At 42.4% G+C, this 24,352-nt stretch overlaps 1 protein-coding gene across 1 annotated transcript in view; it reads right to left on the reverse strand.

The window, feature by feature from the left end:
* The window catches only part of FMN1 (formin 1), a 424,285-nt gene that overhangs the window by 380,773 nt on the left and 19,160 nt on the right, over positions 1-24,352 (reverse strand). Inside the window, exon 2 of the mRNA XM_012534548.3 lies at positions 18,888-20,876. Coding sequence (XP_012390002.2) covers positions 18,888-20,745 — 1,858 coding nt within the window. The 5' untranslated portion in view covers positions 20,746-20,876. The remainder of the gene's footprint in view (positions 1-18,887; positions 20,877-24,352) is intronic.

Raw genomic sequence — 24,352 nt, forward strand, 5'->3', positions numbered from 1 at the left:
CCTGGGTAGTTTGCCTTTTACTTACTAATTTACATGAATTCTTTATATAGTCTCCTTGTTAGCCATAAGTGCTGCAAATATCTTCTCCCAGCTTTCCTTATTACTCTTTAAAATTGGTATCATTTGTCAGAGTCAAATGATTTTAAATTTCAGATTATTTTAACACAGACAAATTGACCAATAATCTTCTTTATGGTTTGTGCCTTCAAGCAACCCTTTCCTAATCCTTGCATATTTTCTACTAAAAGCTGTCAGGTTTTGCTTTTCACATCTCAGTTCTAAATCTACCTGAAATAGATTCTGTGCACGGAGGTTTATTTTTTTCTTTCCATATGGCTAACCAATTGGCCCAGCATCGTTTATTGAATAATTTATCCTTTCGCAGTCTTTGTAACGTCAGCTGTTGCAGGCAGGAATCTCGGGGTAATGAACTGAGAGATTTCCATGCAGAAAGTTTGGCGGGAGGGTGCTCTTGGGCACACACCTATTAGAGAGTGAGGGATGCAGGGCTGGGCAGAAGGAGATGCAGCCACAACAGAGGCCTCGGCTGGTCACACGGGGAGCACGGAAGCTGGGATGGCTCTTCAGAGATGTTTCCCGCCCAAGTTAAGGATTGGGTTTTGGTACCCTCACACATAGACTGGTCATTGGATAGGGCTGCCCCTGAGAAGTGGGTGGAATCTCTGGTGAGGCAGCTCCCTAAGGCAGAGGGCATGGCCTGGGAGGGACTCAGCTGTCAGCCACCAGCCAGCAAGACAGCTAGGTAGCTGAGGGAACTAGGGCTTTGACCTTGACAGGGGGATCTGGGTGTCACACACAGCATTCACTACACGGCCTTTGTCAGGTACCCCCTTTCCAATTTTACTGTCTCACTATTCTTTTGGATCCTTTTTCCTATGAAAAAATTTCCAGATAGGTGTCCATCCTGGTCGCCTGCATGTAATCCAATGTGTCAACAGCCCCTTTCAAATGTGGACCTCTAATTACACCAAAACCTCCAGATTTGTCAGACTCTATAGAGTACAGTAGCACATTTTCTCCCTTGATATGAACATCTATCACTAATGTAGCCTGGCTTTCTATTTTAAACAGCCCCCTTACCCAACTGGCTCAAAATCAATATGTTGTCAGCTAAGGCTGAAACTGAATTCTCCTATGTCCTTTACTTGTAAGTGGATATTTTAAACTAAATGCAGGACGTTTCCAGTATCCTCTTGACTTGAATATTGTTCCATTTAGCTTAGGAAGAATTTAGCACGCCTTGTTCTGTCACCGAACACCTCTCTCCACCTCAGTTTTTCTCCAAAGTTGATTAAGAATGTCAGCAAGGGGCTTCCCCGGTGGCACAGTGGTTGAGAGTCCGCCTGCCGATGCAGGGGACGCGGGTTCGTGCCCCGGTCCGGGAAGATCCCACATGCCGCGGAGCGGCTGGGTCCGTGAGCCATGGCCGCTGAGCCTGTGCGTCCGGAGACTGTGCTCCGCAACGGGAGAGGCCACAACAGTGAGAGGCCCGCGTACCGCAAAAAAAAAAAAAAAAAAAAGAATGCCAGCAAGACATTGAAAAGATCTGGACAGGACAGGGGACAGTGACGAGTCTATGACATGCCAGTGCCAGTGATTCCCTTCTACATTTTGACACAGGTCCATTCATCAGCACTCTATGACTGGTCGCAGACCCAGCATGTTTCCATAGAGAGTTGTCTTCCCAGTCACTTGGGGCAGGAACCTGCCGGCGATCCCTGACTCTGTTTTCTCTTTCAACTGCACATCCAACCAAATTTGTCTAGTTTTGAGTCCACAGTACTTTGGAATATACCCCTTGTTGCCATGAGCACCAAGACCATCACAAAGCTGTTTGATTCTTAGCTCTGTTTTCAGCTGATCACGTTCTCACTACTGCCAAACCTACTTGCCTTGAAATACAAAGCTGAGAAAGTCATGACTTTTTACTGGTTCCCCACCTGGAAGAGATGACAGTAAATAGTGTCCCTGGGGGATGAGGAAATAAATGCAGCTTCTCAGGATGTCGTCTGCAGAGAATGTCCATGTAACTTTGGGCCTCTCTGGCATAGAGACTATTAGGACCACTAAGAATCATTGAAAAGTGATTTCTCTTTTCAAGGCTGCTATCTGTAATCATAAAAGGAATTCCTTATAATTGTAAAGCACTCTGATGTATGCTTTCTCGTTTAATTCTCACAGCAACTCTGAAAGAGTGATGTTATTAATCCATCGTTACGTATGAGACTTGATGAGCTGGTATCTTACAGTCACATTGCTAGTAATTGACAGAGGCAGGATTTGAACTTGGGTTTCCTGATTTCAAGGCAGGGTCTTCTTCCCCAACCCAGCTCAACTGAACAGTTGTGTGAATGACGGCCTATTTAGCCTGAGAAGGAACAAAGGTATCTAAAGGCAGGTGAGCTCTGAAAGGGCAGCCTCCAAGTCTCTAAAAGAAAAATACTGCCCAAAGGACAGAAGGGAGTGATTTTCCCCCAGTCACACAGAGGCTAAGATTTAACAGCTTCTGCAGCAAAGAGGCAAACGATTTCCAGATTCAGGCTCTTTGGAAGATTAGTCATACATTATCGTGTGATTTTCTAAGATATTGCTCTTAAAGGAATTAGAAAGATGGCAACAGAATAGCACGCTGCTCTTTAGAATAAAGCTGCAGATGCGTGATTGTAATATCTTAATTACTTAGTAGATGAAATCCTATAACTCCACCAATATTTGCTGATAACATAAAACTGGTAACAAAAGCTACATACTGAAAGCCTAATGGATGCTTAAATACAATTTGCAGAAGTAGCATCTTAGACCACATGACAGCAGCTGGCACTTGGCAGGGATCAATAGTTATTTGAAGACATCTGCATTGAGGCAAGAATGGTTAATATTATGATTAACAGAAAAAAAGCTGTAATCACAGCAACAAATGTCATACAGGGAAATATTCAAGAATAGCATTCTACCTTCCTGTATGAAATCAATGTGCAAGAATTGGTTGGAAGAACGCTAATAAAAAAATTAAGAAACTTTTCCATGTTTATAGATCCCTCTATCTGATACATTCTATAATAATTATTCAAAATCATCATAGAAATGGCTAAGTGGGAATTCAATTATTTCTCAAGGATAACTCATCTATATCATTTCCCTCTAATAAGTATTTACACCTAAAAGATTCTGAATTCATCTAATGTAGCTAAACATCAGTATAACAATTTATGTGTGCTTTTTTAATATTTTATTTATTTATTTTTATTTTTTTGGCTGTGTTGGATCTTCGTTTCTGTGTGAGGGCTTTCTCTAGTTACGGTGAGTGGGGGCCACTCTTCATCGCGGTGCGCGGGCCTCTTACCGTCGCGGCCTCTCCCGTTCCGGAGCACAGGCTCCAGACGCGCAGGCTCAGTAGTTGTGGCTCACGGGCCCAGTTGCTCCGCGGCATGTGGGATCCTCCCAGACCAGGGCTCGAACCCGTGTCCCCTGCATTGGCAGGCAGATTCTCAACCACTGCGCCACCAGGGAAGCCCCAACAATTTATGTTTTTAATCTTGGTCTTCACTAAAGTGGTTAAGCACAGACAGCTTGGCCTCCAACCTCAGAATTTCTGATTCAGTAGGTCTGGGGGAATGGGGCCCAAGAAACAGCATTTTAACAAGTTTCCAGTTGTGGCTAATAATGCTGCTTGCTCAGGGACCACACTTTGATAACCACTGTTTCTACACCACACTGACTCTCCCGTAAGTTCCTATCGTCACACCTAATTTTGCCATGGGTGAATTTCTTGTGTACAGTAAACAAAAATTCATTCAAGAATTAGTTATTGAGCCAGCATTTATGTAATACGTGCTGTAAGTGATATCAGATGTGATATCATATATTAGAGATACAAAGATGAATAAAGCTTAGTCTTTGCATCCGTGGAGTTTATATTCTAGAAAGACGTGTAAACAAATAATATGATATAATGTGATACACATCATGTGTAAAGTTCTATGAGAGTAGAATGAAAGTATTCATTCTACAATGAGAGGAATCAGAAGGCTTTATAATGGAGATAACATTTAGGACTTTTTAAAAACTTTTTAGTTTCCAATAATTTTCGACTTATAGAAAAGTTAAAAAATAGAGTTCCCTATACTATTCATTCAGTTTCCCAGCATTATGCAAACCTTGACATTTTGCATAACCAAGATTAGGATGAATTTTGAAGGATGCACGGGAACTTGTCAGGGTATCCCGTTCATAGAAATAATATATGAATAAAACCATTGAGACAGGATATACTAAAAATGATATCTAAACATTTTTGGAGAATTATATGCTAGACACTCTGCCAAGCCCTTTAAATGTTTTATTTCACTTAATTCTTAACAACCCATATCTACTATGTGGATACTGTTATCACTCCCTCTATAAATGAGGTAACTGAGGCCATCGCCAATCTTCTAGTAGGTAACAAAACTGGGATTTAACACTAAAATGTTGAACATTAGCGCACACACTCTTAAGCAATATACTATGATTATTATGATCTGGAAATGAGAATGGTCTATTACGGATTAGGTTCCATTAGGGAAAGTTGTAGGGACAGGGTTCTGATAGTGGAAGCAGAAGACAAGACAGAAAGTGAATGGAAACTCCTAGATAATGGAAGGATACTGTGGTAGGCAGAATTCTACAATAGTCTCCTTGACTTCTATCTCCTGGAGGAACGCGCCCAGAATAATCCCCTCTCCTTGAATGAGGGCAGAACCTATGAATATGATGGTATATCATCATGTCCATGACTCAGTTAAGTTACATGGCAAAGGCAAAAGAATCTGCTGATGTAATGAAGGTCCCTGGTGTTATCACACTGCCCACTGGTTCAGGGCCTCAAATTCTCATGCCATTAGCTAGGCCTGCCCATTCCTTTCCTGGCCTTGACTTCTACGTCCACTCTTGGAACCCTGTTCCATAACTCATTCTTTAAGGGTCCTACTCTGCTAGGTAATAATAGGAGCTTTGTGGGTAAATTAACATGACTTGAGTTTTGTGCACAGATTTTGGAAATCAATCACCTGGCCTCAATTTACATGTGTATTATGCACAACTATTCCAACAACAATGCTTTCACTATTTGAAGCTTGAAGGCAAACTTCAACGGTGGGCATCAGGCACCCAGCAGGTGAGCCTTTTCAGACCCCCTGAATCACAGCCTAGAAGAGTTCAATGTTACCTGCCCAGCCTTCTAGTTCACCAGTGTGTTGGGTCATAAAGTGTATCTTGGTGCAAACGTGCTGGTCTTTGGTCATGCACCGTGAAACATGGTTAATCTGTGACCAGCAAAACACACGAAACAGTAAGCTGCCTCTGGCTTCCATTTCAAGTTTGATCACTTGACCACCCCTCAGTGACTGGCTTTGAGAAAAGTTAAGCCTCATTTAAGATTTAAAAAAAAAAAAAAGGTCTGTTCTGGTAAAATTGATAATGTTGTAAAGTTATTTCAATGAAAAGAACAGTCTACTTGTTCACAAAAACACTTGGCTTTGAGGACCCAGGTTTCATTTAATAGCATTTCCATCCTCTGGGTACATTCAGATTCCTAAACCTATGCAGAGATTAATGGTTTTAAGGTTACTTTTTTAAAAAAATAAAGTAACCTTAAATAAATAAATAAAAATGATCTACCCCAAACATGATAGTAATCACAACATAGGGCATGAAACCAGTTTCAGTCTGTTTAACTTGGGAAAAAATTGCCCCTGTTACCAGTTTGCAGACCAAGTTTTCTCATCTTTCATCCATCCATTTATTCACTCATTCAATAAAAACATTCACTGAATACATGCCATATGTCATTTACTAAACCTGATTCCAGGGAAATAATGATGAATGTGACACCATTCCTGAATCTGAGAGGCCTTTATTAAAAATAAAAATAAGGAAATGTCTATTTTAATTCTGACATGTTCTATCATCAGCAGAAACAGGTTCCAAATGCAGATGAGACAGCAAGAGAATGGCAGGGACAAACCCACTCCACTCTACCGTATGATACGGCATGCCAGCTTAAGGAATTTCCCACCATTCTGTCTAACTCATCTTAGGGCAATTTGTCACTAACAGTCACTGCCTTGTCACTTGTACATTGAAGACTATTTTTAATGAAAGTCAACAACCATAAAAATCTACCTAAACCAATACATATTGACTACCTGGTGGCATGCTATTTAAGGAACTGCAAATCTTCCAACCAGCATATAAGACAGGAAAATCTTGATGGGAACTCAAGATTGACAGGCAGAACAATGAAAGAATATTATGGAAAATATGTACTAACATAATAAGATGCAAATAATCGAGGTTCAAGACCCATCGTCTAGACAAAAATATGATATAGAAATCAGGAGAGAAATTGACAAAGCTTTATAGAGAGAAGCTATGACTTCAGGTGGTTCAGAAATAATTTGTAGAAAGAAAGGGGACCTTTATTTTTCTTTTATTTTGCTATATCATTCTTTTTTTTTTTAATTCACCAATTCTGATGCCTTTTTTTTTTTTTTTAAGATTTTTGTTTTATTTATTTATTTTTTGGCTGTGTTGGGTCTTTGTTGCTACACGCGGGCCTTCTATAGTTGAGGTGAGCGGGGGCTACTCTTTGCTGCGGTGCATGGGTTTCTCATTGCAGTGGCTTCTCTTGTTGCGGAGCATGGGCTCTAGGCAAGTGGCCTTCAGTAGGTATGGCACACAGGTTCAGCAGTTGTGGCCCATGGGCTCTAGAGTGCAGGCTCAGTAGTTGTCACACATGGGCTTAGTTGCTCCGTGGTATCTGAGATCTTCCTGGACCAGGGCTTGAACCCGTGTCCCCTGCACTGGCAGGAGGACTCTTCACCACTGTACCACCAGGGAAGCCCGCTATATCATTCTTTAATTTACAGTTTCATATTGGAATGACATTAGTATTGGAAATGCAATTCCAATTTCTTTTTAATTACTTTAATTAAAAAAAAAACTCCCCGATTCAAAAGCTATTGAGTAGACTAGTTTTAAGCTATATTCTGAAGAGTGCATCAGACGTATCATATATGATCACCACCTTCAACTTTTTTACAAATTAGGTGGAAAATCCAAAATTAACCTACATAAAACAATAAGCGACTGGAGGAGTGGCCAAGATGGCAGAGTTGGAAGACCCTGAGCTCACCTCCTCCCATGGGCACACCAAACTTATAACTATTTATTTACAGAGCAACTGTTGATGAGAAAGGCCAGAAGCCTACAACTAAAGATAAAAAGAAGGAACCACAATGAGATGGGCAGGAGGCGTGAAGGTCTGATATAGTCAAGACCTGTACCCCCAGGTGGGTGACACACAAATGGGAGGATAATTACAGCTGCAGAGGTTCTCTCCAAGGAATGAGGAGTCTGAGCCCCACATTGGGCTCCCCATCCTGAGAGCCCTGCACCAGGAAGATGAACCCCTAGAATATCTGGTTTGAAGGCCAGTGGGGCTTGCTTTGGGGAGAGACAGAGGGCTGTAAGAAATAGAGACTTCACTCTTAAAGGGCACACACAAAATCCAAATGCTCTGAGACCCAGGGAAGAAGCAGTCATTTGAAAGGAGCCTGGGTCAGACCCACCTGCTGATCTTTGAGTCTCCTGGAGAGGCAGAAGGCACCTGGAGCTTACCCTGAGGACACAGACACTGGTGGCAGCCATTTGGGGGAGCTTGTTCTACCATGTGGACACTGGTGCTGACAAATGCCATTGTGGAGTCCTCCCTCCTCTAGCTTGTTAGCTCTGAGACCTGACCCTGTCCACCAGCCTGTTGGCACTAACACTGGGACATCTCAGGCCAAGCAACTAGCCAGGGAGAGACAGAGCCCTACCTACCAGCAGGCCTGTTATCTTAAGACTCTCTGAGCCCACAGAAACCCCTGGATCTAGCCCTGTCCACCAGAGGACCCAGGACCTGACCCTACACACCAGTGTGCTGGCACCAGCCCTGGGATCCTCTGGACTCTGGTCCCACCCACCAGCAGGCCAATGCAAGCCTTGGGACCCTCAGGGTCCCTGGTGCAGAGACCAGAGAACCAGATTCCACCCATCAGTGAGCAGGCACTAACCCTGGAACCTCCCCCAGCTCCACACACACACACACACACCCTGGCCCCATACATCAGCAGGCAGACAGTAGATCCAGGAACACCAGCCCCACAACCACCTACCCCAGAACCTGATTCTGCCCACCAATGGGCCAGCACTAGCCCTGGGACACCCACCCTGCCACAGGGCTCAGCAGTTAGCTGCCTCATGACCCAGCCCTGCCACCACCAGCAGCCTCCATACAGGGCAGGGCCTGGCAACCAACCAAACCAGGGGGCCAGAGAGGCCTACCAGATGACCCACAGTAGTCAGTCCACCACATCAGAAGGACCCGCATAGCCCACATTGGGGGCACCCCTGGATCTTACAGCTCTGGAGACCAGAGGGGAGTGTGCTGCTGGGCCCCATAGGACATCTACAAAAGATCACTTCTCCAAGGTCAGGAAACATAATCAACCTACCAAATACACAGAAATAAAAATAGCAAATCAGGCAAAATGAGGCAACAGAGGAATATGTTGCAAATAAAGGAGCAAGATAAAACCTCAGAAGAACTAAGTGATGTGGAGATAGGCAATCTACCTGATAAAGAGTTGAAGACAATGATAGTAAAGATGTTCAAAGCACTCTCGGGAGAAGACTGAATGAACAGAGCCCGAAGTTAGACGTTTTCAACAAAGAATTAGGAAATACAAAGAAGAACTGAACAGAGACAAAGAATACAATCAATGAAATGAAAAATACACTAGAAGGAATCAACGGTAACTTAGATGATATAAAGGAATGGATCAGTGAGCTAGAAGATAGAGTAGTGGAAATCACTGAAGCTAAACAGAAAAAAGAATAAAAAGAAATGAGGACAGCTTAAGAGACCTCTGGGATAACATCAAGTGTACTAACGCCACATTATAGGGTTCCCAGAGGGCGAAGACAGAGAGAAAGGGGTAGAGAACATATCTGAAGACATAGTAACTGAAAATTTCCCTAACCTGGGAAAGAAAGCAGACATCCAAGCACAGGAAGCACAGGGAGTCCCAAGCAGGATCAACCCAAAAAGGACCACACCAAGACATATTCTAATTAAAATGGCAAAAATCAAAGATAAAGAGAGCATATTAAAAGCAGCAAGGGAAAAGAAACAGGGGAACTCCCATAAGACTATCAGCTGACTTTTCAGCAGAAACTGCAGGCTAGAAGGGAGTGGCACAATATATTTAAAGCGATGAAAATGGAAAACCTACAACCAAGAATAATCTACCTGGCAAGGCTTTCATTCAGATCTGATGAAGAAAGCAAAAGCTTTACAGATAAGCAAAAGCTAAAAGAGTTCAGCATCACCAAACCAGCTTTACAAAAAGTGTGAAAGGAATTACTCTAAGTGAAAAAGAAAAGGCCACAACTAGAAACATGAAAAAAATCAAAGGAAAAAATCTCACTGGTAAAGGCAAATATACAGTAAACATAGTAAATCAACCATCTACAAAGCTAGTAGGAAGGTCAAAAGACAAAAGTAATAAAATCGTGTATATCCACAGTAAGTAGTTAAGGGATACCCAAAACAATTAGATGTAAAATATATTGTCAGAAACAGTAAACGTGCTGTGAGGGAAGTAAAAATGCATCATATAGGTAGATAGATAACATAGATCAACAGATAGCTATATATAAACCTCATGATAACCACACACCAAGAATCTGTAATAGACACACAAAAAAGAGAAAGGAATCCAACAAACAAAACAAAATAGAAACAGAGTTATAGATACAGAGAACAAACAAGTGGTTACCAAGGGGAGGGGGATGTGGGAGGAAATAAATAGGTGAGGGAGATTAGAGATACAAAATAATGAGTCCAGGGGTATGAAGTGTACAGTGTGGGGAATATAGTTAATAACTATGTAACATCTTTGCATGGTGGCAGATCGTAACTCATGCTGATCAGCTTGGAGTGTATAGATATATTGAATTGCTATGTTGTGTAACAGGAAACAACATAGTGTTGTAGGTCAATTATACTTCAAAAATAAACAAACTCTGAGTAAGGGGCATTGGAGAAAGGCAGGCAAAAAGTCAAAACTTCCACTTATAAGATAAATAAGTACTGGGGATATTATGTACAACACGATAAATATAATGAACACTGCTGTATGTTATATACGAAAATTGTTAAGAGACTAAATCCTGAGCTCTCGTCACAGGAAAAAAATTCTTTTTTTCTATTTCTTTAACATTGCATAGATGTTCACTAAACTCCTTGTGATAATTTCATGATTTATGTAAATCATTGTGCTGCACACCTTAAACTTATACAGTGCTGTATGTCAGTTATATCTCAGTGAACCCGGAAGGAAAAAAAAAAACCCAATAAGAGACCAATGTCACTTCAAAAATAGCAAGTGACTTAACAGAAGCAAATGTAGAAGCTTTGAGAGCAAATCAACAAATTCACAATAACCAGTTGTGGCCTATTATTTGTAGCATCATTTCATCACCGGAAAACACCAAAAGGAGTAGATTATTAAAATCTTTTCTGGGGACTTCCCTGGTGGTCCAGTGGTTAAGAATCCGCCTGCCAATGCACGGGACGCAGGTTCGATCCCTGGTCGGGGAACTAAGATCCCACGTGCCACGGGGCAACTAAGCCCGCGCGCTGCAACTAAGACCCGATGCAGCCAAAAATAAATAAATAAATATTAAAAAAAGAATGCTTTCTGACCCAATGAGCCAATAATGATCTGTAATTACAATAAAGCTAACATTTTCTAATGTGTTAGGAAGCATTTTTCGTTGACATTATTTCATTTGATACTCAAAACAACCTTGTGAATTTGATATTCCTAGCAAATGCAGTCAGGGGAGTAATAACATGGTGCAAAATCAGAATTTCTCTGGCTCTACCAATTTGGGGGCTTCCCTCCCCCTACACACCAATTTCTCCAGATCATTCCAGGAAGCACGTGAACGCATGGATCTAATCTTCCTCATCCCTCATCAACACTGCTGTCCTCACTTCTCTGGCTGCTGAAGGTGTCTCTGGACGCTGCTAGAATTGTCACCGCGTTACTGCAGCTAAGGTACCAGGTGCGTTGCTTAGGCACTACTGCCCACCTTCCCCACCTCCCCTCTCCTCTCTGGGATGAGGTCAAATCCGGTTCCCTCCACCATGTGCCCTGTTGCACCCTGCCCCGGCAGCACCTGAAGCAGGACCCCTTCACCCACAAGTTCGTTACACTCTACTATGCAGACCCCGCCTTCACTATCTTAAGGACATTTTAGTCAAATTACTCTTTAAGTTTTCACACTGCTTTCCTACTGCTCTCCTCTCTTCCTACCATCCAGACACGAGTCAGCAGAAAATCAGGAGGACACAACTTATGCTATTTTCAGTGTCCTCCCTCCCACCCTGACCCCAAAGGTCTGGTAACCTCTCCTGTGCCTCAAATCCTGCTTTCCTCTGGAGGGGCTCTGCCTGGTGACCGTCCTCTGGGCACTCGAGCAAAAGACTCATGACAGGTCTAACCATCTAATGAACCGGATATGCCCAGACCTGTCTGAATCCTGGGGAGACAGTGCTGAGGCTCTAGCCTCACGTGGTGTTTATTCTCTTCGCAATTTCTCTGGGCTAAACTGGAAACCAACAGCTTTCATCAGCCACAGGATTATTTTGGGGTTCTCCCTCCAAATGCAAAACTTAACCTTAAAACTTTAACCTAGGTTTCAAACAAACAAAAAACCCATATCAGAATATTTTAGGAAAAATACGTGAAACCTGGATGACCCCAAGGTCCCCACAAGTCCGTCTACATCTTATACATATCTGAATCCCAATTCTAGTTCAAGTTCTGTCCTGTAAGGCTCTGGGACAGATAGAAAGCATCTGGTTCAATGTAGTAGAACAAGCCATGACTGGGAAAACCTGCTAGGTCCTTCTGTGAGAGGGAAGGAACTCCAGAACTTGCTATGGCAGGAGGCTGAGGTGCCAGGGCACACAGAGGAACTCTAGGGGGATGGTATGGCCTAATATCACAGCCCAGAGGCCACGAAAATGTTTTAAATGTGGCTTTATGCCCATTTAAGAACTATCTAACGGAAGCTACTTTCTTGTAAGTGATCAGAAAGAGGATGAAGTAAGATAAGCAGGAACAATCATTTACCTGGTACTGTAAAAGCCAGCAAGAGGGAAAGAGTGGCCCCAGGGTGGAGTTCACTGTTTTCAAAATGCACCCTCTTCCAGGAAAGCCCAGGAGGAATGAAATAAAACACACAATCTCAATATTCAGTACTTTGCTCTATCAATTTGATAAAATGCTTCTAATCCAATTACAACGAAAAGTTTGAGTCTTTTTTTTTAATACCCCAACCAATGACGCTATGAGCCAGAATGGTTGAGTTATGTAAATAAAGTATGCGATACATTTTTCTTCAAAGTTTAATACCTGTTTATAAAATGTTTTTCTCTTTTAAGATTTTTCAGTAGCTATAACTTTTAATCGCAGTGTTAATTCTGCCGTTTCTATGTCTTTGGAATTACTTTAGATTGATGGACATGGCCTAGGGCCATAGACTGCCACCGGCGCTTTTAATCTTGTGCTCTGACTCCAAGAATAGAAAAGAAACAAGTAAAAACCATTTCCAAGAAGGTGCTATGTTCAAAGCACAATTGGACATTAATTTGGGAAAAACTTCACATATGTAGAACTGGCTTGGAGTTTTAACACATCAGATCGTGGTCATGGTCCTGGCCTTTGAAACATATTCCCTTTTAAAAAACAAAATGTGAATGAGAGAAACACCATTTACTCTACATGGAAACTGACCTCAAAATACAAATTGTTCATTAGTAGAAAATCTATTTCATATTTCATATGCTAATTAGTTATTCTTAATTTGAGATAATTGTGGAAGATATTTTAAAATTCTTTTTGTGCTTTTCACAAAAAGCAATCGAGTACAATGTGCTATCAATCACTGTTAAATACAAGAGCTTTGTTTTTAAAAACTAGATAATTTTTTCTGAATCCACAGGTTGAAACTGTATCACAAGATCTCCCAATTATTTCTTTTACTTCCTCAAGTTTGTACTTTTAGCAATAAAAGGACAGTCGACCAAATTAAATTTAGAGGTAGAACGGTCATACGACAAAGAAATGAAACACTGCAATAATCATTTATTATCAAGATAACCGCTGTTCAGTATCAAAACACACCGCACATACACATTCTTTTTTACCCTGTCGTTCTTTTAAAATTCCACTCTTTCTGCATTTCTTGTTCTTCGTGGCTCAGCCTATCTGCACCAACTTATACCTCCAAATCTACTCTGACCCTTCTCCATCCTTCCCTGGGCCCTGGAAGGCTGAGCTTGGAAACATCTACCCACTCCCTTTTACTCTGCCTTTTGGCTGGTTCAGTTGGAGAAAGTTTCGAGGCAGAAGACCAAAGGAGAGCGAAGCCAGGGTATTTATTCCCACAGCTTCCTCTCTGATAAGGGCCTCTACCACAAGCCACCGTTCCTGCCCTGTGGTCCTCTCCTTGAAGCTCCCCTGTTTGGGTTCACTGACCCCTGCTTCCCTTGCTCCTTCAGGCCTGGGTGTTTGTTCCCTATCAGGACACTGTCTAACCCAGGAGCCTTTCTTTTCTTTTAATTTCTTCTATTTATTTTAACAACATTGTGTTAATTTCTTCTGTACAGCCAAGTGATTCAGTTATACATATGTATACATTCTTTTTCATATACATATATATATATATATGTTCTTTTCCATTATGGTTTATTACAAGATATTGAACATAGTCCCCTGTGCTATACAGTAGGACCTTGTTGTTTATCCATTCTCTGTATAATAGTTTGCATCGGCTAATTCCAAACTCTCAGTCCATCCCTCTCCCACTCCACCTCCCACTTGGCAACCACAAGTCTGTTGTCTACATCTCTGTTTCTGCTTTGTAGATAAGTTCATTTGTCATATTTTAGATTCCAAACATAAGTGATATCATATGGTATTTGTCTTTCTCTTTCTGATTTACTTCACTTAATATGATAATCTCTAGGTCCATCTATGTTGCTGAAAATGGCATTATTTCATTCTTTTTTATGGCTGAGTAATATTCCATTGTATATATGTACCACATCTTCTTTATCCATTTACTTTATCCATTTATGGGCATTTAGGTTGCTAGCCATGTCTTGACTATTGTAAATCGTGCTGCTATGAACATAGGGGTGCATGTATCTTTTCAAATTATAGTTTTGTCCGGATATATGCCCAGGAGTGGGATTGCTGGATCACATGGCAACTCTAGTTTTAGTATTTTGAGGAAGATCCATACTGTTTTCCATAGTGGCTGCCCCAATTTACATTCCTACCAACTGTGTAGGAGGGTCAGAAGCCTTTCTTAACTGCCTTCTTCTCTTGGTCTCTGGATACTGCTCCCTCCTTATATAATCCTGCTTCCCTGACTTGTCCTTCTTGGGTGCTGCTTTTATAGCTCTCTAGCAACCTACATATCCCTTTGTAATAATGCTCTAGTCTCAATACTGAGCTTCTTGCTTCATTAAAGGACATGGGGAAGACACAGAAAATTGTGGTTCAGCTATAATCCTACACCCCCCAACACACATACACACACACAACCCCTCTAGGTGGGGTATTTATTTTTTTCTTTAAAATGTAGTTCAGTAACTCTTTAAAAATCATAAAAGTAACACATTTACCACAACCAGTGAAACAATGTAAAAATATGTAAAGAAAAGAAGTTAATGCTCTTCCCCAGTGATTTTGTTTTTTTGTTTGTTTGGGGTTTTTTTTGTTGTTTTTTTTTTGGATCCTTCCCCTTCACCTTATTCCCCACCTTCATCCTGTCTAGCCCTAGATAAAGAATGTGAACAGCCTGGCCTGTCTTTCTTTACACCTGTCTCCATGATATTCAAACTTTCAAACCCATACCAAACATATATACTCATGTATAGAGAGGGGTGAAACTTGTCTTTACAAAAACAGAGCTTATTCTACATTATTTTGCAACTTGCTAGATAGAGATCTAGTTCCATACTTTAAATAGCCTCATAATATTACGGAGACTAAATATACTCTAATTTATGTAGCCATTTCTCTACTGATTGACACTCCATTTTTTTTTTCCAGCTGCTTTGACCACTATACACAATGCTGCAGTAAACAACCTTATGCATATATTCTTACTAGTGCATCTATTTATGTGACATAAATTCCTAAAATAGGGTTGCTAGGTCAAAGTTACATATAGTTTCAATGACAATCCCCTTACTTTCTCAAAAGTGTGTAGCAATGTATTTCCTGTCAATTTAAGTCCTATATATGTTTTATATGGATATACTATGGTATATGCAATTTTTAATCTTTCTTTCTTAACATGAATTACAGATAATTGTCTATGCACTATATACTTTCTGTAGTAATCTTAAATGGCTGGGTATAGCCATTAAAGTTGTGGAGCTTCTTTAAAATTTTGGGGGGATTGTATCAAACCTCAATATTAATATAGGGAGAATTTCTATCTACTCCCCATAATACATGCCCAAAGACAAATCAAAGCTTTGACAACAGCATTAGATATAATAAAATCTGTTACAAATATGCCTTTCAACCCTTAATCAGTTGACATTAACTACATCTTTTGATGGGCACAAGCACTGATAACATGATTCACGATATCAAGAGGAACTATGCCTGGGGCATATGTCTCCATCACCACCTCAGTGACTTCAAAGGGGAAAGATCATGAGATTGTTGAGAAACACACTGAAGCACTGGGGATCTTCCTGAGTATGGTGAGCCCAGTTACATGGGATTTTTCTGGCATTAAAAGGGTCTATTTCAGATCAAAGGTAAAAGTAGGCCAGAAAAAACAGAAGGGAATCCCAGACCCAAGGACACTGCTATTCAGGTTAGCACAACTAGAGTCCTTCAGGCTTGAGAAAATACCACATTCCACAAAGGCTTGGGAACATTCTACAGCTGTTTCCATAAAACCAAGGTGGTGGTCAGGGTGGGGATGGGGAAGTGGGGAGAGGAGGGCCATGAGAAGACAAATCTGGCCACCATTCATTGTTAGCATATTCTCTGTTTGATCACATCACCACCAGACAAGAAATTCCTGTGCATAAACCTTGGAAAGAAGAGTTAGGAAAATTACAAAGCCAACAGGAGGTAGACCAATAGCCTTCATGCTGTTTCCTGTGTGGATGGCAATGTTGGCTTTCACTGCTTGGTCCTGTGAGAATGAGAAGCGGATTTTACTCTTTCCTGGGAATTACTACTTGCCCATAACACTAAAGAGTCTTCCAACTGGAAATGGATCTGATTACTTTTGCCAGACTTAATCTCTTACTTGAGCAGTTAATGAGTGCTTTCAATAATCTTAATCACATCACTTCAGTAAAATACCTAGACGTTATTTCCACAGGAAATAAATGTCCATAGACCATAAACTCAACCTGGTTAATAGCTAACGTGGGAGAAAGGTGGGAATTGGACTCAGATAAAGGGCTACTGTTGGGTGATGGTAAATGAGTGATCCACCCTTCGTCTGGGACTGTCTGAGGCCAGTGGATGTGGGAGGTGGAGGGAGGAGAAATGAATTGAAAGACAAAGGCAGCTGGAAGTAGCAAAATTCTCCCTGTGTGGACCCACCAGCTGCAGGAAGTCCCTGAAGGATCCATAATATGATGATGACTCGTGGCCACAGAGAAGGGGGATTAAAGGAAAAGCAGGAGACCGGAACACAAGATACAGATCAAAGATACTATCTGGAGAACTCCCTCCCTCCATGCTTTTCAAAGAGGGATGATGATAAGAGATAACGTTTGGACGTTCCTGGAGAAAGGTCCCAGCAGAAGAGAACTTATCCATGACAGAAAAAAAGGCTTCTCCTGCTCCTATTTCCCCCCCCTTCCAATGCCTTCTTTTGTAACATTAGAAGCACAGGCAGCCTCCCTACCAAGGAGTCCATGTGATTCTAATGACTGGCTCCTAAAGTGCGACGAAGATCCCAATGGAAGACTAGGGCCAAAGTAAAGGGAATGGTTCTGTGCAACGGTATGCAGAGGTCACGGGGGAAAGGGTGACCATCTGTTGAACGTGCCCCTCAGTGAGCTTAAGGTCAGTCATCAGAGAAACTGAATGTCCTCTGTGTGCCTACCTTGAGCCAGATACGATGGAGCTTTTATAATATTGTTTTGGGGTTTTTTTTTTTAATAGAAAAAAGACAATAAAATAAAAGGATAATTCTAAATCGGGGCGGTGGGGGGGGGGAGAAAAGATTTACTGAAGCTCAGTGTATTATTTAATGCACAGTTTCTGGAGGAGCGGCACACCAAGTCGCAGGATTTAGCGTGACTTCTAGAAAGACCTTTCGGAATTGAGGCGGCTCTTGCATGCCCATCTCTCCAGAAGTCTCTATCTAATCGTTGCAGAGAGCTTCCTTTCAAAGTATTTTGAAGGCTCCAGCATTCACAGGGAGAAAGGATTCTCATCACTAGGATTCTATGATACATGATATAAAATCTACAATTCTCTGACTTTCCTGATGAAGCAGTTTGGTTATATTAGGAAGTAGCAAGTCTCATCAAACTAAGAGCAATACATTACAAACACAAAATGAAGAGCATTTACCGCATTTTAAAAGAAACACACCCTGGGATCAATGATATAGAGAAATTTATAAAATGGCAAGAGTTCAAAATAAACAGAAGCTTTTGAAATTCCTCTTTCCTAGACAGATATTTTTATCTTAAAAATTGCACATGATGTTTTCTCTAAACTTTAAGAGACTATATATCATATTACGAGACTAGACAAAGCATTGACCATATGCTGTGAAAGGACCACTGAAAAAGAACCCATTATCTACACAATGGCATACACGACCCTAAACATCTGGCCGCACTGGCCTGGAAAATGTAGTGAATACAGGAGTGGCACTTTTATACACTTTTTTAGTCTTATTGATCCTACTTATAGAACCACCAAAATTATTTTCATATAAAATTTTAAATCACATGAAACATACGAGCCAAACTGGCTCTTTAGTACCTTTTGCATAAGACATGATGTTATACCAGTAACAGTAGAAACCCATACATAAAACATAACTTCAGAATAAACATTACTTCGTGTTTGTTTGGGAAATAAAATACTGTTAGAAAAAAGAAAATCTGAATCAAGTTTCTTCAAGTGAGAAGGAATTCATCCCTCTTCTAGTATTAAAAAAAAAAAAAGTTTTTGTCATAAAATAAGGGTGCTTATAAAAGTGATTACTAAAAGAAAAAAAACCCCAAACCTCTAACAACAGACAGATGAGCAAAGACACAGCATGCTTCTGCTCTTCTGCTTACAAATCCGAGGCACCCCAGCAGCATGAACAGCAGAATTTAGGTCAAGGGGCCAATTAGCATCAAAGGCAGCGACAAGTTACTACTTCTCTCTGCCCAGTCCTGTTTCCTTTGAGAGTCCTGTATTAAGCAACCATGGAGGCAGCTTTAGAGCATTCCAAAACAAAACATTTAAAAAGACATTTACAAAGTATTGCTTCTGGAAGCAACTACAGCCCTGACCCCAGAAGTCAACACCATCCTCACCATCTCCACACTCTTGTATACGACTCCCGGCTGTCCTGTTACAAGGTGAATTAACTAACAGGCCGAGGAATTTCGATTCATCGTTAATTAGCCAGTGTCTGAATAGCACGGGCAGACTGACAGTGTGGGGTCGCCCAGGAACACATGTAAAGCATTTGAAACCGGGACTAACCTGGAGGTGACCGGTGCTGGGGCTGAGCTGCAGTCCTCCCAGGCCCCAAGCTCTTTTCCAAAGGTTCCCCAGGCACCAACCGAGGTTGGCCCGCTCTGAGGGAGGTCGCGTTGGCTCCTTTGGTCTCCGTGACCTTTGCAGAGAGTGGGGGCTCCAAGGTGTCAGCAGAGGGTGACCCAGAGAAAGCACGGCTCTTTCTACCAAGAGAGTCATCAAGAGCGGCTTCCCTCTCAGCAGGCAGTGAAGGGGGCCGGAGGATCCTGTGATGCTGCTGAGGGCTGGGGAGCCTTGGAGAGAGAGGCAAGGGAACAGGTGACATCCATTTGTGCGTGCTGGACGGAAAGAATGAATTATTAAATACCGTGCCGAGAGCTGCCAGTGCTGGGGGTGCTGGCCTCTTCTCATCACCTCCAGGGTCCACACCGCGGGGCAGATCCAGAAACAAGGTTTTGTGGCCACTCAGAAGCAGCCCAGCTCCCCTCTTGCTGCCGGTTTCTGGGAGGGTATGGGTGGCTGTCGTCCCGAAGGGAAATCCCAGCCATTTCCCCTCGGTGGCTTCATCTAATTTCTCGCTCTCTATCACCTTCAGGAGGACCTTGTTCACAGCCCCCTCAATGCTGGCTAGGGGACACTCCTCAGCGGATGGCTGCCATGACCTGTCCGTTCTCTGCTCCTTGCCCCAGCAGCTGACACCCCAAGCCCCAGCCTCAGCTTCCGGGAGGGTGAGCAAGTCTGCACTGGGTATGAACTCAGCTTGGGCTGCTGGGCAAACGGCAACCCTTTCCTCACCCTCAGGATGCGTTTTAACTACTCGTTGCACCTGAGCAGACAGATCCTGGACTTTGGCCACCACTTTGGAAATAGGCTTCTTCCTGCAAGTCCGTTCAGCAGCCTTCTCTGCCCAGCCCCCCTCTGCCTCTGCATGTTTCTCGGGCTCCTTGTGACTTTCGGTCGAAGCTGTTTGCAGATGCGCCAGCCTGCGAGGGCCCCTCTGGGGCCCCCCGGCACCAGCATCTCCTGGCTCTGTGGAGCTGCATTCGGGGGGCAGCCCGCCTCTTCCATGCCCCGCAACCTCAGAAGCCTTCTTGAAGCTCCCCAAGGCGGAGTCAGCATCAAGTGTCCTGGGGATCTCTGGGGTGCAGCTCCCCCTCCTCTGTAGGGAAGAGGTAATTGCTCCATTTGGAAGCAAGTTGCCTCTCTCCTCTAGGAGCCAAAGATGAGGCCTTGTTTGAGAAAGAGGAAGGGCATTGCTGGAACAGATCTGGTCCTTCCCCATCAGAGGGGCCAATCCCTGGCCCCCATGCCCCTTTCGTCTTGTCCTCTTCTGCAGGGAGTTTTGGGAGAGCCCCTCAAAGCTCTCTCTCCTTCCACCAAACCTCCGGGCCTTTTTGTTCCCGTGGGAGCTCCTCTTATTGAGAGAGCCCACGGGGGGCTCCCCCAGCCAGTGGCCACCACTCTGGAAACAGTCGTCCTCGGAGGCCAGGCTCACAGAGAGCTCCGGCAGCTTCCCCTCCTGGTTCCCCATCGTAATGCCCAGGATGTGGTCTGAGCTCAGCAGATTGGCCAGCAGTCTCTCCCTCTCGGCCGTGAGTTTGTACAGCTCAGTTAGAATGTCTTTCGTGGGAGTTGGCTTGAAAAATATGTCGCCTGGATGTTCGGTCGGCTGCCTGCTGAGGCTGTTGATGTCGGACCCCGCCCTGACTTGGTAGCAGTTATGAAACGCTTTACTGGATCTGTCTAGAGCTATGGTGCCCTTGTACGAAAATCCTCTGACTTCCCCCCTCGGAAGATAGAAGCTGATGTAGCAGAGTTCGGTAATGGGCTTACGCAATTGGAGGGTGCAGTGAGTGCCTTCCATTATGCCTACCTAATTATTCATGCCTCGGAGATGCTGGTCTGTGGTGAGGTTTCCCAGGCTCCGGTGGTGGGCCATGTGATGGTGGCTAAGCAGGGAAAGCATCTGACAGTCATCTCCAGCAATGAGACGGCCTGTTAGAGGAACAGGGGAAGAAAGAAGCTAGTCTGACGGAGTGCGTGAATCACACAGCGACATAAATCAAAGCATAACTGGACTTATCCTTCCTCTCTGGCTGACCTCAAGCAACTCAAGGCAACAGCCAGGAGGCTGATCGCAACCTCCTCCCCACTCTCAGCTCACCCTTGACTAGCAAAGCTTTGATACAGCTGAGAATGGGAGAGTGCTCTAATTTTAGCCCCAGGACAAAAGTCCCTTCTCCCCACATGGGAACTTGATGTATACCCTAAGCAGGGTCTCTTGACTTCTCAAGGCTTCAGTTTAGGTTCTTCTATAAAACAGAGCTAACATACCTCCCAGAAATCCTGAGGAAAGGGGACTTTGAGGTCCTTAGAAAACATTACTCTCCAAGAAGTACCTTCTAAGATTTGACATTAATTATCTATTTAACTTAAAGCAGTGGGGGAGGGGGGGAGATAATAGGTCACAAATTTTGAGTCTCTTCTGGACACAATTCATATATTTTGCCAAAAGAGTGAAAAGTGAAAATTTAAAGAAGTAACCCAGAAGCCTTAATCAAGTTTTTTGTTTGTTTTCCTAGTTCTTGCCTATCTGAAGCCAAATGGAATGGCAGAGAAAAAGGAAAAATCTGGAAGCCACTGCTGGTCCTGTATGGATTTCCAATGTCTTCGCCATCAAAGTGGCTGCAGTGTCACCTGGGCAGTGAAGGTGTCTGCTCCCTCGTACGATGTGAAGTATCCCAGGGGTGTCTCTGTGGCTAACATCCCTCCACACAATCATGAGCTTAGAATGCTATATTATGATACTTCATTTCTTAAATGAAGGCATTGCCCAGTCTTCAAAATTTCCAAGCTTAAAAGAAATTCCCTGGGAAGGGTAACACAATAACCATTTTGTTAACCATTGATTTCTTTAGCGATATCTCAGGTCTTTCCTAAATGGGTCTAAACAGTCAAAAGCTACATAAAAGAACATTTTGAGTGAAGGAAGAGAGAAAGGAGGAAGCTTTCCAATAGAAACTTCTTAACGAAGACAGATGAAGATAAAAGTAATAGAAGGTAAAAAGAAAAACATGCAAGAATCTGGTCAACCCAGAAGTTCCAGGAGGACTCAGGGTCCCCACAGAAAGGGTTAGAAGGGCATGAAGAGGGGAAGCACAGAGGAGATGGGAGGCCAGCAGAGGCCTTGCCTCTTTCATAATTTTCTGTGGGATTGCTCTCATTCAACTAGCCTATCTGTAAAAACTTTGCTAAAATGCTCCTTCCTTGCCTTTCCTAAAGACACACATGTATATAGATACCTAATACTTATTGGTACACACTCTCTGAATATATCCAAGAACTCACTTTGGAGGTGGTTTTTTATTGGGGGGGTTTTATAACAACCAGTTATAAAAGCCATTGCACAGCTGCCAATATCCACTGTTCACGATGCCAAGCATCACCAGTTCAGTTTAGGGACTGTCAGAAAAGCTGAAGTGAAGCTGCAGAAGTGCTGTTTTAAGTTGCAGGAAAATGGGAGAGGCCTAGTTTCGCCTTCAAGCATCATTCTCCTCTAGTTTTTCTTATCTTCTCGATTTCCCTGGATTAGGAGAAGTGCGTGATATGGGAGAAGGGGAAGAGTTAAAGTTTTTTATCATCTGTCCAAAGTAGCAGCACGAAGTTGATGCCATGATTTCAGCTGAAAACATGACTGCTTCCTCTAAAAGCTTATTCCCTAAGAGAGGGAATTTTTAATGTATTGAACATATACATGTGCACACTTTTATTTTGTTATCTCATTTAATAAACACATCTCCCTTTTACAGATGAAGAGATCGAAATTCAGAGACATCAAGGATGTGGTCTAAGGTCATATGGCTTAGAAGAAGCAAGGATAAAAACCCAGGTCTGTCTCATTTCATGGCTTTGTAGGTAAAGTGGCTCCTCATCTACTGCCTTCTACTGATGAACTAGTTTTCCAAGAAATCTGAATAGAAGAGTTCTTTTATTTTGCTAGCTTGGTGTTACTCACATTGTTTCTTCAAATATGTCTCACATCTTGCTACTTTTATCACTCATTGGTTAGTTTCGGCACCTCTGATCAGACAAAATGCTTCTCTAAGGCTGTCCCTTAAACAACATAATGTAGGGTCAGGGCACCAGAAATTCATTACATCTGTACCTGTCAAGCAGAACTCAATGAAAATTCCAATACAGAAAATAAAGAGGAGACTCATATGAAGGGTATATCTTTTGTAAAGATGATAGACATACAGTGCTCTACTATAGGGTTAACTACTTTTTTCTCCTTGTCTTTATAAGTCTTGATTATATACATGGAGAAAATGTCATGGTTAGTATTAGGTATGTTAGTCATGGTTGGGAAACTAAAGCCAAAGTTTAGGAAATTATGAGATTGGATTTTACAGCAATAAAGCCACAATTCAAGACATGAAACTACTATTAAGAATAAACCGCTTCACTGTATTGTGTCTTCCACACATAAACTTTAATACAAAATGCTCTTTCTGGTGCCATGTCTGGAACCAGAGAGGGGCAGAAGTGAGAGAGAGAAAAAAAAAAAAAAAAAAACGGGGGTCTGCCCCATGCTCTTAGGACTAAATTTTCTCTGATCAGGGCACCGCGGACCAGAAGTGTGGTAAGAGACTGTACCGAACACAGGCTAAGGAGCCTGAACATCCCAGGAGCCATGGGGAATCACTGAAGAATCCCAGGCAAGGCAAGCTGTTTATTTTGATTTGTATTATAGAGCGATCACTCCAGAAGCCATGTAGAGACTAGACCAACAGGGGATAAGACTAGGTTATAGGTCACTGAAAGACCCTTTCAGTATTTCAGAAATAATTGTTAATAGTCAGAACCAGGGCAGTGGTAATGTGAATAGAGAAGAGAAAATCAATTTACGTAGATAGAATTGATAGGACCTAGTGATTAATTGGATATGTGTAGTAGAAAAGAGTTTATTTCCATGATTTTAGATAGGTGATTGGGTAGGAATACGATGCCGTTCACAAAGATAAGAAATGCAAGAAGCCTTTGGGGGAAGATGATTCATTCCGTTTTCGAAATTTTGAATTTTAACATTCAAGCACACATGCACGAAACTGCTAGATGCAACATGGTAGGGCTTAGGAAGGAGATATAGACTAGAGTTACACATTTAGGAATAACCATATAATATATAAAGAGTTCTAAGTAAGATAAAGTAAACACATTCCATCCTGTCTCAATCACTGAATACAGCTTAAAAACCTATACAGAATGCATGGAGTAGTTATTTGAGTACTCTGAAAAGTAGACAGTAGCAAGCCACTTGGAAAAAAGGACCAAACTTTGAAGTGTCACCCAACAATAAAGCAGTTAAATTTGCCCATTTTCTCTCCAGTAGTCCCCTAGCCTGGACCCAAATTATCCTGAAAGATGGAAGTGAGTATCAGCACAAACAGAGAAAGTTCTAGGGGAAACCT

Source organism: Orcinus orca, chromosome 2 (assembly GCF_937001465.1).
Source record: "Orcinus orca chromosome 2, mOrcOrc1.1, whole genome shotgun sequence".
Classification (NCBI taxonomy): domain Eukaryota; kingdom Metazoa; phylum Chordata; class Mammalia; order Artiodactyla; family Delphinidae; genus Orcinus; species Orcinus orca.